General features: G+C 38.8%; 1 protein-coding gene across 6 annotated transcripts in view; it reads right to left on the bottom strand.

The window, feature by feature from the left end:
- C2CD3 (C2 calcium dependent domain containing 3) overlaps positions 1 to 18,023 on the bottom strand; it is a 94,858-nt gene that overhangs the window by 26,809 nt on the left and 50,026 nt on the right. For all 6 annotated transcript variants that reach the window (XM_006100454.3, XM_023764049.1, XM_014465890.2 and 3 more), the window contains 8 exons: positions 17,544 to 17,790; positions 14,907 to 15,087; positions 12,799 to 12,982; positions 11,601 to 11,773; positions 10,244 to 10,367; positions 6,569 to 6,837; positions 5,972 to 6,061; positions 1,782 to 2,384 (listed from right to left, as the gene is read on the bottom strand). In XM_006100454.3, coding sequence (XP_006100516.1) covers positions 1,782 to 2,384; positions 5,972 to 6,061; positions 6,569 to 6,837; positions 10,244 to 10,367; positions 11,601 to 11,773; positions 12,799 to 12,982; positions 14,907 to 15,087; positions 17,544 to 17,790 — 1,871 coding nt within the window. The remainder of the gene's footprint in view (positions 1 to 1,781; positions 2,385 to 5,971; positions 6,062 to 6,568; positions 6,838 to 10,243; positions 10,368 to 11,600; positions 11,774 to 12,798; positions 12,983 to 14,906; positions 15,088 to 17,543; positions 17,791 to 18,023) is intronic.

Below are 18,023 nucleotides of genomic sequence, written 5' to 3'. Positions count from 1 at the left end.
GACCTGGAGACCATTTGGAAGGGAAGTAGGAGGCAGTGGCAGAGGAGGCAAGAAAGTAAGAAATTAGTATTTGCTGACTGTTTATTCGTGTGCCAGAATCTCAGAGGGGTTAAGTACCCTGCAAAGATGACTTTTTCAATAAGTGGCAGATTTAAATTCAGGGATATGAGCTTTATTGGCTTGCTGGATATTCAATGAGATTTTATTTATAAAGCATAAGGCACTAATATTTCTTTCAGAAGCCCAAAGTTTGCTTTAGTAGACTAATTTCAATTCAGGAAAATACAGTTAACTGATTTACAGATAGCGTAAGATGGAACCTTTCCTGCCCTGGCTGGTGTGGCTCAGTTGATTCCTGGTCAGGGCACATGCCTGGCACTCTCACATTGAGGTCTCTCTCTCTCTCTCTCTCTCTCTCTCTCCAAAAATCAATAAAGCATCTTTATGGGGGGAGGGGGGAGATGGCACCTTTCCTGTCTTTTTCTATTTTTAGGTAGGGAAATAACAACCTTACATATATATGAGATGGATAAATACCATGTTTGTAAAAAATCTAGTCTGGCCATCTCCATTTATTATGCACTATAGTTGCTAGACTTATTTTTTCTAGCATGCAAAGCTAGGTCACTCTTCTATACAGAACCCATTATAGTTTTCCAGAGCTCTCCAAACTCTTCTGTTTAGAAGAGGCCTTCAACATCGTATTCTTGCCCACCTCTCTAGTTTCATCTCCCATTATTTCCCAACCTGTGTATCCTATGATTCAGCAGCACCAAATTACTTATAGTGCCTAAAATGTATCAAACTGCTTCAGGCCTCTGTGTCTCCACACACACCCTTTTAAAACACCCTTGTTTCCCACTTTTCTTGGCTTATTCCTAAATTCTTTGAAACTTGGGTCTTTTTCCCTGAGATGTTGTCCTTGAACTAAAGAGATGCTGAACCCCTGTGCTCCCTTAGCACCACGGAGAAAACCTTCTTCATAGTTTGTATGCTTCACTGTAATTGTGTATTTACTACTCTATTGAGGTCAGCATTATCTCCTACTCATTTGAGTTCCCAGGGCCAAGTACATGTATCATGTATTGAACAATGTTTGAAAGAAAAGTACCCAGCACATAATGCCACTTGTAAAATGTTACCTTTTTCCTTTCTGCCTGTGAACCAATGTACTATATTGATTTTATGATTTCAAAATCTGCTGACCAGAGAGAAAGGATATCCTAGTTTCATTAGCAGGTATGCTTTTCAGTGTATTTAAAAAACTAGGATTCTAGATTATCATGTAAGTTCTTACACAAGTGATTGATTACAGGTAGTCCCCTAAATTTACTCATTACGTCATACATATTAATTGAGTGCTTACAATGTTGTAGGCAGTATGTTAGGTGCAAAAATCTGATACATTTGGATGTACTCTAAAATTACTAAGTTCAGAGCCAGTTCTTAGAGCTGTGGTGATTCAACGAAGGTAGATTGTCAGGAGATAATGCTCTTTTTAAAGCAGCCAGCAAACCTCTTTTTTGGAATCTCTTTAGTTATGAGAAACATCACTAAGTTACTATTAATCTTCAGCACACCATAATGGAAAGAACATTTCCTATGATCCTGGGCAGTTACCCAACCTCTGTGGGCCTCCATTTTCATGACTATAAAATGGGTCTAATACCTACCTCACAGGATTGCTGGATCAAATAAAATGTCTGAGAGGGTATGTCCCATAGTGCTTGTCATAGAGCAGGTGCTCAGACCACAAGAGCTGAGGCTGGTTCTTAACTTACCACTGACAGTTAGTGTCCGTGCTGTCCTCTCCCCAAGTCTGGACAGGTCCACATAGGCTGAGCCAATCCAGCTGTCCGTATTGTGGGGCCTCTCCACATTTTCATTGCCATAAGCCCGCCACACTTGGATCTCTAATCTCTCCTCCCTGAAGTACCAAAGCAGTGACGGGCCCCTAAAAATTTCTGCTTTTTTGGATGCCTTAAAAGTAACTATGACCTGCTTTTGGTTTGTAGATTCCTTAGGTTTCTTGAGAGGAGTCCAAAAGCATTCATGATCATACAGCTTGTAGCGGAGGTAACAATATGTGCTCTTATGAATGTGCTTCTGCCCAGCAAGCAGCACGCAATGGAGGGGCAGCCAGAGCCTTGGTGTGGAGATGGTGATAGTGGCTGGCTCTTCCTCATCCATCTTGACAAGATCCTTCAGGTTATTCTCAAAGCTCCAGCCCAATAGTTCAGCAGCTTCCAACACCCGTTCTCTGTCTCCAGGATGGGTGAAGGAAACTGAAAGCTCCAGACCACCAACAATCTTCTGCATGAGCTCCAAGCCATGAGGCATGGCCCCATCTTCTGGTAAAACAATAGGATACCATCCTGTGATCCCTTATGGGAGAAAACATTTTCAATTATTGTCTTAAAAGTACAAAGACTTACCCATTATCCACCCCAGAGCCACCTTCACCCTAGCCCCGTGGTCGGCAAACTGCGGCTCTTTGGCCCCTTGAGTGTGGCTCTTCCTAAGCCTTAGGAGTACCCTCATTAAATTAGTAACAATGTACCTACCTATATAGTTTAAATTTAAAAAATGTGGCTCTCAAAAGAAATTTCAATTGTTGTACTGTTGATATTTGGCTCTGTTGACTAATGAGTTTGCTGACCACTGCCCTAGCCCAAGATAGAACAGAAAACATATACTGAACAGTGCATTGTAGTTTGTTTCATCTGACCACTGAAAGGCAATGAGAACAGGTTGAAGACCAAAGTCTAGGAGTTGAAAGATCTAAATTCTTCTCCTTGGCTCAGCCCAAAACTAGTGGTCAATCTGGGTAAGCCATTTATTCCTCTCAGCGTTGTTTTCCTTACCTGACAAATGGGAAAATTACTGCTGATCTTGCCTACCAGACAAAGTTGTTATGATTATTAAATGATAATGGTTTTAGAAAAGCTTTCAAAGAGAAGTACTACACAAGACCTGAAATGTTATTATGATGTTACTAGACGCCTGGTGCATGAAATTCATGCATGGGTAGGGTTCTTAGGCTGGCCAGCAATCAGGGCCGATGGGGGCCTTCTGGCTGCCAGCCGGGGCCTTCCTTCATTCCACGCCGCTCCCTGGTGGTCAGCACACATCATAGCGAGTGGTTGAACTCCTGATTGGTTGAACTCCTGAGGGGGCAATTTGCATATTAGCCTTCTTTATATAGGCTATAGGATAATATAATGAAAAAGGCAAGGGACAAGCAATCAGGAGATTTGGGGTCTAGTTCCAGGGAACTGCCACTTAGTGAACATATACCAAGGACCAGGAATTAGATTTCAAAATAATAACAGCTTCTCTATTGAGTAATTACTATGTGTTAGAAATTCCCCTAGTTTTATATATATATTACTTCATTTCATTCTCCTGATAACCCTGTGAAATTCTGAGGATTAACTGGGATAAGAATCCCTATTTTGTAGAAGAAAAAATGGAAACCCAGAGACCTGTCCAAGTTGTTATAGCTACCAAGTGGTAGAGCTAGTATTTGAACCCCGGTCTAACTGGTTCCAGTCTACATTCCACCTACTATAGGTTTACAATATCTTATCTGAAACCCTTAAGGCCAGATTTGTTTCTGAATTTAGAATTTTTTATATTTTAGAAAGATAATATGGTACATAAACAAAATATTATGTAATGGTCACTGGTCATGTAAGTCAGGGTTGGTAAACTTATTCTGCAAAAAGCCAGACTAAATATTTTAGACTTTGGGCCATATGGTCTGTTTTCAACTGCTCAGCTACCTTGTTGTTGTGTAAAGTGGCCATACACAATATGTAAATATTGGGCATTATGTGTTCTAATAAAACTTCATATAATCAGGCAGCTGCGTAAGTCATAAATAAAGACTAGTCTGTCAGTTGAGGTCAGATTTGCAGTTTAATGAGTTAATAAAAAACTTGATTTCGAAGATTTTTGGATTTCACAATTATATAAAACAGACTGTGGATTGGTATAATAATATTCACAACAATTTTATGAGAAAGGTTTCATTAATTATACTTTATAGATGAGAAAATTTAGACTTATTGAAATTAATTTGCCAAAGATCACTTAAATGGCTTTGTGACTTTTGGAAAAGGCCTTTAATTTTTCTGAGCCTTCCTAGTTTTCATCCGTACACTGAGGATGCTGAATATGTTGATCTCTAAGACTCCTTTAGGCTTTGTCAGTCTAAGAACTTACGGCCTTAGCTTTAGTACCTTCTCCCTTCTGGTTATTAATTTCCCCACAACCTAGTGGTTCTTAACATTTTTTGGTTACAGATCCCTTTGGCTATTACCCCCAGAAAATCATACAATTGCACATACACACACTCATTTTCACACCATGTCAGCAATTAAAAACTGCTAGATTAGATGGTTCCTGTTGCTCTGTGATTCAATAATTGAGATTATTGGCAGGAGGAAAGAAAATAGAAAAGTTCAGTTTAGAATAACTCTGAAAACAAAGACAAAGATATATACCAAACTGTCTAAAAGGTTTATTTCCAAGGGGTTAAATCTAATTTGTAAATATGAAATTTCCCAGATGGTGCCTATTGCCTGACAAACTCTGTAGTAAGTTTCAGGAGAGAAACTGAGGTTTCCTATGTGCCAAGATCCTTTACATGTATAATTTCATTGACTGGTTCAATAATCTTGCAAAGTTGATCTTATTATTTCTAATTTTCAGATGAGGAAACTATGGATCTGAGAGATAAAGGAACTTTTTCTAGATCACAAACAGTAAGTGACAGAAGTGAGAGTTGAACTCTATTATTAAGTTGTACAGACTTCTCTCTGCCAGGCACACAGTGCCTGCTTATTAGAGTATTGCTCAGGGAGCTGTGTGATAGAATTTTGGAAACTAGATTACAGAACCCTAGGGAGGAAAATGGACAAGAGAAGGAAAACATTCACCGAGTGCTTATTATGTGTCAATGTTATCCTATTTAATCAATTCCTACCTACAGACTGTCTCCATCCATGAGCTACAAAAACTGGAGCCCAGAGGACAAGGTCATTTTGTCAAGGTCACCAGGCTAGTAATAAGTAGGATAGGACCACTAATTCCAAACTGCCTTGGTAGTTGTATCTTCACCTCATGTCCTTATTCCTTTTTCACCAAATGAAGATAATTTAGAAAAAAAGAATGGGAAAATCTGGATTTGATTTCCAGTACTGCCACTCACTAGGTATGTGGTATTTGCAAATCACCTCTATGAGCCTAAATTTTCTGTCATCTGTCAAATGAAAAGAATAAGATCCTGTATCCCTGCCAGTCTAAAGCAAGATTTAAGAAAGTATATTACCAAGTGCTATATAGTGTAATAGATATCACCATATTTATTATTAGTAGTGTCATTATCATTATTTTTCCTAGAGGAAGATGACAGTACAATGTTTTGAGCTTCTTTGCTTTATTAGAAAAACTTTGAAATAATTAGGAGAAGACTTAAAATGCCTTTTCTTTTCTTTTTTGTTAATCCTCACCTGAGGATATTGTTTCCTTTGTTTTTTTAGAGAGAGTTGGAAGGGAAGGAAGGAGGGAGGGAGGGAGGAAGAGATGAAAAGAAAGGGAGAGAGAGAGAGAGAGAGAGAGGGAGAGAGGGAGGAAGAGAGAGAGAGACATTGATGTGAGAGACACATTGCTTGGTTGCCTCCTGCACATGGCTGGGGACCGAACCTGCAACCCGGGTACATGCCCCTGAGCAGGAATCAAACCTGTGACCCTTTGGTATGTAGGCCTATGCTCTAACCACTTGGAAATACCAGCTAGGGTTTAAAATGCTTTTGAGAAAACTTTTGAGGTATCTGGGAGAATTCAGAAGCATGTATTACAGGATCATATTTTCTTTTGCGCATTTTATGGCAGTTAGACAGATAGTCTCTTACAGGGAAGTGAATGGGAAAGGTAGGATTAAAAAGTGATAATCTAGGATCCTTACCAGACCTCTTGATTAGCAATTCTTTTGTTGGAACCTTTACTACTCCAAGCAGATACTTTTTTAATGACTGGATACTGGTTATATCACTGGCTGTCAAATCAAACAAAAAAGAGAAATTACTTGGGGATCTACTGACCAAAGAGTTTGTATTTACAGTATATTCACATAACCCTTCATTTATACTCACTAAATCTTAGTGTTAGAAGATGCATTAGAGATCATCTTGCTCCAATCAAATGCCCTTTAAATGGTTTTAATTAAATTAGTCATATATAGATGAGTGTGTGTGTAATTTTAAATAATTTTATTTTGAAAAAATTCAGGCATATAGAAAGTCTTCAAGAATATTACAATGAAATTCACCTAGATTTACCCACTAACATCCAGACACATTTATCTTTCTCTACATTCTCTCTCTCTCACACACACATAGTCAATACATATTCTACTTATTTTCATTATACCCTTCAGAAGTTAAGTTGCAGAGAACATAACTCCTCATCCCTAAATACTTCAGCATGTATCTTCTAGGAAAGACATATCATTCAAAACAGAGTCCCTTTTAATTATGATTGTGATGAGCCATTTGGTGCTCACCTGACTTGGTATCTTCATGATAAATGGCAAAAGTGACCTCTGCAAACTCCAACAGCTCTGCCAGGAAACAGGCCTCTCCACTGCAGTGCTGAGTTACTAAGTTACATGAGAACTCGGTGTGATGGGAGAACTCAGGGCAGAAGGTACAGGCCACGGGGTGGGTTTGGCGCTGTTCTCCCTTGGGCAGGAAGGAGAGATGAATGGTGACAAAGGCATTGACCCCTACTGAGGCACTAAACTGTAGAGAGGGTTCCTGCTCAGCCAAAGCCCTGTAGGGGAAAAGAGTGGGCAGGAGGAGAAAGAAATACAAAAAATCAGCTTGCCTGCTCAGAAAACATCTCCACCATTTCTGTGAGGCCAGAACATTAAGCAACCGTATTTCCTATCTAGGCTTTTGGCAGTGCCACAGTGTGCTTTCTTAGTAATCTGGTTCAGAGTGTGTGTGTATGGGGTGGGAAGAGACAGCAGTCATCTACACCAGAGTGACACTTCACAGACACTTCATTGTTTGGCCAGTGTACTTCAGCCAAAGGCTACCAGGAACCAACTACAACTGAACAAGTTGGGTTTACTGCTCACTGTAATAGGGAGAACACACTATTGAACACACACTGTGGGAATCATGGGGCACCTTAGTAAGTAGGTCTCAGAAAGGACTTACAGCACTGGGCTCATGTTAGGTGATTTGAAGGAATGTGTGTTTAAGGAAGTGGGGCTTTGCTTTGAGGATATTTTTTTCATTGATTTTTAGAGAGAGTGGAAGGGAGGAAGAGGAGAGGGAGAGGGAGAGAGAGAGAGAGAGAGAGAGAGAGAGAGATTGCTTGCCTCCCACGCGCTCTAACCACCGAGCAAGTGAGAAGGCTCACTTCAGAGCACCTGCAATCTGGATACCAGAGTGAAGATTCAAAGGAGGAATAAGTTGAGAGTACCAAGAATTCCTCTCTTCAATAGAGGCCATGTAAAACTTATTTCTGATTTTACTATATTCTACTGGCTAATAAATGTAACATTAATTATCTATACAAATGGAAGTAATAAAAAAAACCTATACATTGGTATAGAAGTTGGTAGTTTAATGTTGACCAATGTCACCCCAATAGATTTAATTTTTTAAAAAGTTGGTAGTTTATAAAATGACTTCATATTTGTTCATTTTTACACTAATCCTTATAAAATGGGAGGGGGTGTTCATAATTTTCATTTTCAGATGAAGAAACTGACATTCAGAGAGGAAAATAAACTAGCCCAATATCATGCACAGCTAGTGGGAGATGGAACTAGAAGCCAATGGATACAATTTCTAGTGGAGTTCTGTTTCCATTACACCATGCTTTGTCTCCTATCCTGTGGAACTCTCCCAACCTATCAGAAGAATGTAGTGTTAGGGATAGCCTGGCTTCTTGACTTTTTCCTTATTGAAGCTATGAAACAGACCAAATGTGGAACTCACAACAAACTGTCTCCAATCTGACTTTCCCTGAGTCCCCAGCGAAGGGGACTACTGAGTTTCTCGTCTATTATTGACTTTCTCTGAGATCTACTGAGTATCTATCTAATCCAAGTGATTCTCTGCCAATTAGTTAATTTAACACCATATTTAAGAATTCTGACCTTAGCTGGGTCTCACACAGAATAGGTACTTTAGACACACAAGTTTCATGGCTTTGCAAATGTTCTGGTAAAAATTATTTGACCAGAATAATTTTCAGTCCTCTTGATTATTTGGTAGTCCTACTTTTTCCCCCCAAGATTCAGATTAAGATATGTTGAAGAGCCTTGAATGCCAAGCTAAGCACATTGGACCTTATCCTGCAAACCAGTAATCCTTAAAATAGATTGTGTATAACCTATGGAGTTCATAGGGTAAACTATATGGGCATAGGGAAAAATGTTAAAACTTCTATATTTGTTATCTGATACATAAAAACTTTACTACTCTGATATATTTTAAAATGTATTTATATATTGATATAGTAGTACACACAGATAATTTATACATAGTAAGTATACACATATTTGGAAGGTATGCTAAATTTTATTTTTCCATTAGTAGGAATATACAATTCAAATTAGGAGACCACTGCTACTGACAATGGGAAATGATCAGAAGTTTAATGTTAAGTGACATGATTAAAAAACTGCCATAGTATTGCTTATGCTAACACTAAAATGTTCTCAGGCAATTATTGAAAAAGTCTATTAGGAGAATTTAGTGAGGAAAAATATTAATTATACTGAACATTTTACTAGCTGTTTCAATATCTGATCTCACATGGGCAATAACTCAATTAGCTATTTAGAGATCGTGAAGTTAAAGGCAAACAATTTGATTCTAAGTTACAAGGAAGAAGTTAAGGAGCACTAGCTTCTTCTTTTTTGAACTCATGTCCAAAGTGAACTAGTCTGCAGCAGGAGTATGACCTAGTTCCCTTTCTAACTGAGCACCAGTTATATGCTAGGACTATGCTATGTGGTGGTTGGGGGACAGAGGACTTCAGGCAGTGTCTCTGACTGGAGGAGCTCACAAGCCTAGTGAGTGATATGTGCTGCCACCACAGTGCTAACAGACAAAGGACAAAGTACCAATGCTGTCTACATGTTGGAAGACATAAAGAAAGGCTGCAAAGAAGTTTCAAAGTCTTAAAGGAAAACAGAAATTTGTTTAGCGGACGAAAGGAAGAATATTCAAAGTAGAGAGACGTATGAGCAAAGACCTGAAGGAGGCAAAGAGGGCCAAGCTGCTTATATACAGAAAAAGTGTTCCAGGCCGAGAAAACAGTTAAGACAAAGGCCCTGAGAGGAAAATGAGCTTGGTGTGTTCAGAAGCAATAAGAGGGCCAGAGTGGAATAAGCAGAGGGAAGACTAGCAAAAAGAGAGGAGGTCATAAAGATAATGGAGTCAGATCATGTGGGGCCTTACCGCCATTTTAAGGAGTCTAGCTTTTACTTTGACCGATATGGAAAGTCATCGGTGGGTTTCAAATAGAGACGTGTCTAATAAAATAAATAGAGATGTGTCAAGATCTGACTTAAGTTTTCATGGGATAACTGACTTCTGTATTGAGAAGCGACTTGAAAGCGAACAAACTAGAAAAATAGAAGCTGCTATTCAGAGACAGAACATGAGATTACAGAAGAGTTGCAATGACTGGTCCTGGCATGTTTCGAGGGTGTAGAGCAGGGGTGGGCAAACTTTTTGACTTGAGGGCCACAATGGGTTCTTAAACTGGACCGGAGGGCCGGAACAAAAGCATGGATGGAGTGTTTGTGTGAACTAATATAAATTCAAAGTAAACATCATTACATAAAAGGGTACGGTCTTTTTTTTTTTTAGTTTTATTCATTTCAAAGGGGCTGGATCCGGCCCGTGGGCCGTAGTTTGCCCACGGCTGGTGTAGAGTATGACCCTGGGTATTAAGTGCTTAAGTAGGGTTGAGGATAAAGTTGTTGGACAAGGTTGAGGAACTAAATTGCTGATAACAGTTAAAAAATAGCAGAGTTTGCAAATATTTATTCACATATTCTTATATGCTTTCTTTTGAAAACAACAAAAGAAGTAGAGTTGTGGTTAATGAGCTGGAAATTGTACATAAGAAAGTTTGTGTATCTGAGCATTGTAAATCTTGTGGACTGCAGTGGGAAAATGTTTGAGAATTGCTTTTTAAGGGAACTTACTTGGCTGCTGCTTGCAGACCACAGGCTCTGATAATCTGGACTGAGATAGAGACAGCTCGGCCAGCAAGAACTCCCTCTGCTGTCCTTGGAGTACGCCTGTACCTCAGGCCCACATCTAGTAAACCTGAAGAATCAGGAAAAAGGAAAACAAAATAAAAAGGTGGGTTGGAAGAATCTCGGTTCTATCAAGCCCCAAATTCTGGTTAGGAAGGAAGGAAGAGAATAAACTCTATAATCCTAATGAACAATAAGGGTCTTTAGCAGCGAGAGGATCTGCCCATGGTCAGAATCACATTAAATTATTGTACTGTAGGATTAATAAAGATAGCCTGGCTGGTGTGGCTCAGTGGCTGACTGTCGACCTATGAACCAGGAGGTCATGGTTCAATTCCTGGTCAGAACACATGCCCTGGTTGTGGGCTCTATCCCTAGTGTGGGGCATGCAGGAGGCAGCCAATCAATGATTCTCTCTCAACATTGATGTTTCTATCTCTTTCTCCCTCTCCCTTCCTCTCTGAAGTAAAAAAAATATATATTTAAGAAAACACACATAATAGTAGTTACTATTTATACTTTATATTCAAGATTATATGGCTCAGAGATACAACTGCCTGCCAAGATTATACAACTATCAGAGGCAGAACTTATATCCAGGTTTCCTAAACTCCTAGTTATTTACAGAATTGAGATGAGCTCTAGCTTTTCTTCTTTTAAACTCATATTCCTATTACCCTCCTGCCACCACCACTTGAAACACCCTTCACATACCATGGCAAGATAAAACCTTTTGTTTCACAGATACTCTCCAGAAAGCTTATACCATAACTTAATTTAGGAGGCTAATCCTATTCATCTATTATGTTATGTACTTGGAGGTTGGGTCATCCTAATGGAACCATTAGGATAGAATTCAAAACTTCAAATTCTAATTAATTCCTTCCAAATTTAAATCCTAACCTTCTCCTCTATTACAGTGAATTCCTAGTTCATATAAATATATTCCACCAATCCCACATCTGCTTATGTTGCCTTGGAATAATAATTCTCTGAGTACATCTATATAATACTTAGGATTTAGGCTGCGAGGGTTTATTAAACACTTGCTGAATTTAAAGGTGAAATGAGACAAGCAACATTTATGTAGACAGTGTATGGAACTATAAATTTTCTAAAGCTGTATGCAAAATTAGGAGTGTATATTCTATACTAATTTTTCTAAGAGAAGGGGCCTCAGAGTTTTAATCAGATTCTTAGAAGGGTGAATACCACAACATGTGAAGAAACACTAATTTAGAGAAAAAGAGATATTTATGCATACTGACTTTGAAAGGGAAAAACAAAAACAGTACTTAATTACCTGATGACTGGTTCCTCAATTCTTTCCTATTCTCAAGCCTGGGGGTTAAAGGCAGGTTAAAGGTCTGCATTCCCACATCCTCACGGTGCTGCATGGTTACCATGGCACAGATCCTCGATAATGGCAAGGTTCCTTTGGCGACCATCTGGTCTCTCACATTAGGATAATAGTATCTGTAAGCCACAAAAGCACAAGCTGTCAGTTGGAAGAATTAGGCAGATAAATGATTCAGTCTGCTCTAGGGATCAACTTTGGAGCCCGACCTGTATTTGTGGTATACAGCTGTGGTTGTGTCTGGCCGGAGTTACTGCCTATTACGTGGAGGTGAAACCCCATAAATTACTCTGTGTTCAGGATAAAACCCAGCTTCCCACAGGCGTTCTGTTTGAGGTATCTGCATCTGGCTTGGACCTTTGGGAGCAGCCACTCCTGAAAGTTATCCATCCTGCAGTAGCAAAGTGGTTCTAGGTGGAGCAGTCTAAGTTTCTTCGTCTTTAGGCCCAAGCCCCTCAAATTTGGAGGTGTATGAGGATCTGTTAGTACCTACACCATTTCACTCTCATCTCAAAACATCCCATCTTAGATCACAAAGTTATCAAACCTAATCTCCACTTGATTCTATTTAGGAAAAGGTTTTGGCAAGTGGCTGTACCCTTCCCTACTTCTGTTCCTGATGTTGGTTCTTCTGCTTTTAGAATTATACTCTCTTAGTCGTTTTAGTTGGCTTCTTGGGGATGGGGATGCAAGGGAGGAGTTTGAACACGTTTTACTGCCATTATTTTTTCTGGAAATTGCCAAAGTGTGTGACATGAGTGGATTTATATTTATGAAGGATACTCTTCTGGTGGTGGGAAGAACAGATTATAAGAAGGCCATTACATTAATTTAGGCATGATCTAATGTGGGCCTGAACTAAATAAGGCAGTAAGATAATCAGAAAAAGGTAACTGATACATTTGAGAGAACAGGAGGTAAAACTGATAGAATTTCACTTATAAGTAGTGGTTAGAAGTGTAAGATACAACTGAATAGATTTCAATAAAATCTGGACAAAAATCATTAACAAACAAAAATAATATAAAACACGGCAGAAGGGATTGCTTAGCTTCCTTATAATTCAACCTAGACTAGTTATGGGAAGGATGCTCTATGCTTGTGTATTTCCTTCGTAAGCACAGGATTGGGTTCTCCACACTACCTGCACCAGATTTCAAAGTGGACTCCACCTCCGGGCACAAGTGCTTGTGCAGAGAAGGCACTGAGTAGGAGCCTTTGCACTGGAACTTCTGTTGGCAACAGGAGAGAGTGATGGTGCTGACTATTAAAGATGGGATCTGGAACACAGAGTGTGGTTGCAGATCTGAAAGGCTTCAGAGTGATTCCTTTGGAAAAGAAAAGCAATTCAGAATAATCAACACATCATTTAGTGTTTTATATGTAGTATGACAGTATGTTAATGTCCAATATTATTCAATTTTATCCTCACAATATTCCTATAAAGAAAACAAAGCAGGTATTATTACTCCTACTTCATAGATGAGGATATGAATGAACACCTTGGATTACATGGTGAAACTGAAGGTCACAGACCTGGAGCCAGAATCTATTAACTCGACTGTAATCAAGGTCCATTTCCCTAGTAGTTATGGTGCCTAAGATCTCATCATAATACAGAAGTAAAAGATCCCTTTGTTGGTGGACAATGAATGAGGGTTTCACTTTCTCCACATCTTCACCAACACTTATTAGTCTTTTTTTTAAAAATTAAAAAAAATATATTTTTATTGATTTCAGAGAGGAAGGGAGAGGGATAAAGAGATAGAAACATCAACGATGAGAGAGAATCATTGATTAGCTGCCTCCTGCATGCCTCCCAATGGGGGGATCAAGCCTGCAACCCCAGCATGTGCCCTTGGCCAGAACTGAACCTGGGACCCTTTAGTCCGCAGGCTGACGCTCTATCCACTGAACCAAAGCAGCTAGGGCTCCTTCTTTTTTTTTAAAATTATAGCCATCTTAGTGGTATCTTGTGGTGGTTTTGATTTCCATTCCTCAAACGACTAATGATGTTGAGTATCTTTTCATGTGCTTGTTGACCATTTATATGAATTTGGAGAAATGTTTTGAGATCTTTGCCTATTTTTAATTGGATTGTCTTTCTATTATTGATTTGTAAAGTTCTTTATATATTTAGGGTACAAGTCTGTTATTTAAACCCGAAAACCAACACTGGTAGTGCTTCTCCAGTTATTTCTGACATGCTCAGAATGGCAAAAAAGGTTGAGTCACCAGACTTGCTCATTTCAAGATGAGATCAAAAAAAGCAATACCCTGCTTCCTTATTTTAGCTCTCAAAAATGACAAGATAGATATGGTAGGAGACAGTGCAGTGTAATGCAAGAAACTGTGGGGCCAGTGGAGAGGGCATGGATGTCAACCTTGGCAATTGTTAGTGAGGTGGCCTTAGTCATGTCACACTTCTGAACTTTGTTTTCTCTATTGTAAAATACGGAAAATAGAATCGACCAGAATAAGTTGTTTTTAGGCTTTAAGATTATGATCTACTATGCTGTACACCTGAAACTAAAACAAAATAATACTGAATGTAAACTATAATTGAAAATAAAATTTAAAAGAAGATTATGATATCTGTGAAGTATATATATGTACATATTTCCCCCAGGAGCAATGGTTCAGTATTTTTTAAATTGGTGTTCTTAAAGACATTATAGAACCTAAGTTCCATGGACAATGAGGATCAATTGTATGTTTATAGATGATAAGATTGAGTAGGCTGCCTGGCTGGTGTGGCTCAGTGGTTGAGTGTTGACCCATGAACCAGGAGGTCACTGGTTCGATTCCTGGTCAGGGCACATGCCCTGGTTGCTAGTCTGATCCCCAGTAGGGGATGTGCAGAAGGCAGCTGATTGATGTTTCTCTCCCATCAATGTTTCTATCTCCTTCTCTTGGAAATCAATCAAAACATTAAAAAAAAAAAAGAATGAGTAGGCATGCAAATCATATAATATGGGACAAAATGTAAATAATTTGATGGATCTAGAAAGGGTACACAGAAGTTCTTTGTACTATTTTCACAACTTTTCCATAAATTTGAAGCCAAATCAAAATAAAAAGTTACCCAAAAATTTTTAAGAAAAGTAAAATAAACACTTAGCCTATCTCCTGTATTGCCCAGGTAAGACTAATTTTTGAGGAACACAAAATTCACTCAGGAAAAAAAAATTCCTAAGTATATCCAGTAAAAGAATTAAACAAGAATGAGAAGGCCTAATCTCCCCCACCTACCATTTTCAAGGAACTCGGGTCCTTTTAACACACTGGATTGTGAGTCTTGAACTGGAAAGTAGTACTGAACATAACAATCTGCTTCTCCCCAGACTGTGGCCTGAAGAGGGACCAGCCCTTTAACCTTGTCTACGTGGAGCTCAAAGTGGTGCTCCATCAGTCCATTTCCTTGGTTTTCTGCCTATTAAACAAACACAGAGAGACTGGTGAGCTGTAAAGAGTAACTTGGTTAGCATATTGTTGCTTCTCTATGAAGTCTGAGCATGTACCTAGTTGCAGGTTCGACCTCCGTTCTTGGTTTGGACACATTCGGGAGGCAACCAATTGATGTGTCTCTCTCACATCGATGTTTCTCTCTCTCTCTGTCTCCCCCCACCCCTTCCACTCTCTAAATATCAATGGAAAAATATCCTCGGTGAGGATTAACAAAAAAACACCACCACGACCACCACCACAGCCACCACCACAACAGCAAAACTGTTTGTCAATGGTAAGGACTATTTGGGGGGGTAGTGAATACATTGTTACTGAATAACTAACAATGTAGTTACTACTTACTATGAGCCAGGCACTCTATTAAGCCCTTCACTTATATTAGCTAATTTAACATGCATAGCTAACAACAGTGGAACTAAGATTTGAACTCAGGTAGTCTAATTCCAGAGCCAAAGTTCTTTACCTCTATTCTGTACAGCAGACACTAGATAACTGATTATTAGGAATATTCAAAGGGGAAATACAGGATTCAGATAAGGTTCAGACTGTATGATTTATACATGTTTAACATTCAATACATTTGGAACAGAGATTGCATTAGGTCTTTGCTTTGAAATCTAAAAACGCATGTCAGCAATACCTGCTCAAAAACCTTTCTACGGAAACAGAAAACTTACAATTTGATTTCCCAGAGAAGAAAAATATAGGGGAAAAAAACCCTCTCCAAATTACAGTGCCAGCTCAATTTGGCCATACAGTATTATAGCTATTTAATAATTCAGTTCTGCAGATGTTGAACTGGGTGAGGGACTTATGAATGTAGGAGAAAAAACAACTGTATTTTATTGATATCCAACATTTCAAGGATTTTTGTGCTCATAGTAAATAACATTTTATAACTTTCCACACTACATTAACACTTGGGAATATAGATGATTTTTTTTATTTGTGCTTTTATGTCATTTTTAAATAAAAATAAAACACTACTATCTATTGATAGACACTAATATTCAATAAAAACAGAAAAGTTTAGAGTTCATAACAAATAAATAATAACCCACTAATGGGGATACTTTCCTAATAGTTCTTTCTTTGCTAGAAACTTTAAATGTCATTCAGATTAAAAAATATAACATACTTAAACGGTGTGTAGACTGAGATTTAGCTATATTGGACACCAAGACACACCAAATGTAAGATACAATAGGACAGATATTATGGACTTAGAAGTCAGAAGACCTATATCTGAACTCCAATTCTCCCATTCTTAGCTATGGGATCCTGGACAAGTAACACAACCTCTTTGATTTTCTATTTCATCCTATATAATATGCTAAGTGTCTGGTTGGCCAGTCGGCCGGTCAACCAATCAAAGCGTAATACGCTAATGATATGCTAAGGCCACTCAACCACTCGCTATGATGTGCACTGACCACCAGGGGGCAGATGCTCAGACTGGTAGGTTAGCTTGCTGTTGGGGTCCAGCTGATTGGGACTGAGCGAGATGGGCCAGACACTCCCTGGAGCCCTCCTGCATTCCCTCCCCAGCTGGTCAACCTCTCATGTCTCTCCCCGGCCCTGATTGTGCACTGGTGGAGTTCCTCGCCTGGCCTGTGCCCTCTCGTAATCTGGAACGTCTCGGGGGATGTCGGAGAGCCGGTTTTGGCCTGATCTCGCAGGCCAGGCCAAGGGACCCCACTGGTGCATAAATTCGTGCACCAGGCTTCTAGTCAAGTATAAAAGAGAATGAATATGACCTACTTCATGTAGTTGTTAGGAAAATAATCATGATAAAGTACTTTCTTAATTGTACAGCACTATACAAAATAAGTTACTTTTAACTTATTAGAAAAGCGAGGAACTTCACTCTAACTTTCCAACATGAAAAACAGAGTAAGATTTTGCTGGCTTACATTTGGGATCACTCTTCATTCCAGAACCCTGTTTTTTTCCTGGATTATCTTAAAAGTTTTTAAAATTAAGACTATTTTTTTAAAAGCAGCTAAGGTTCACCCCAATATTTTAAAAAGGCAATTAAGTTAGTAAATTAGAGGATTAAGATCTAGTTGTCCAATTAGATTTTCTTTATAAATTCAAGGAGCTCAGAGGGATACAGATATGCATTTAAGCCATAAAAGAAAAATAACAATGATTCCTTTGATCTATCATAAGCACTAAAGTACAAGTATGTTCTTTTGTTAAGCCTTTCACTACTGAAATAAGGATTTGGGGCAATGGTTTCACTAAAACATGCAAGATAAAATGAGATTATGTACTTAAAAAATTTGTTAAGAGAGTACATTAAGTATTCTTACCACACACACAAAAAGGTAACTAGGTAAAGTGATGGATATGTTAAGTAGCTTAGATTTTGATAATTGTTTTACAACATAAACATACAATCAAATGTTTAGTCATTACCATTGCATTGGATGCTTTAGATAGCTGGTCCAGTAAATGGGCTGGCCTTGGACTGAAGGGAGGAAGTGTTCCTTCTTCATTCTTCAATCTTTGTAGTGCCATTATCTGATCTGAAGAACCCATAGCTAAAAAGACTCGAAGACTCCCATTTTTCTGGCCTGAGAACACATCAATCACAGGCATGTAGCTGTCGACAGCAACAACTGGGAACTGAGCATCAAGCAGTAAGCGAGAAATCTTGGGATCTCTAAAGGGAGAGAAATTGTACATGAGCAAATAACAATTATCATCATGCTACAGAGTTGCTTCATTTCTTACTTGACTCATTTTCTCAGTTTGTTAAAAATGTATCTACAACTAGAAAAGTAATAGTGGCTTGACAAAACATATGATTCTATTCATAATCCATTAAATAAAATTTACCAGGCAGGACCTCAGTTTGTTTCCGTGTCGTCCCATACACCAAAAGGCTGCAGGTTC

This window comes from Myotis lucifugus, unplaced genomic scaffold (genome assembly GCF_000147115.1).
Source record: "Myotis lucifugus unplaced genomic scaffold, Myoluc2.0 scaffold_313, whole genome shotgun sequence".
Taxonomy (NCBI): Eukaryota; Metazoa; Chordata; class Mammalia; order Chiroptera; family Vespertilionidae; genus Myotis; species Myotis lucifugus.
The sequence above is the reverse complement of the archived record's forward strand: the minus strand, read 5'-3'. Positions and strand labels throughout refer to the sequence as shown.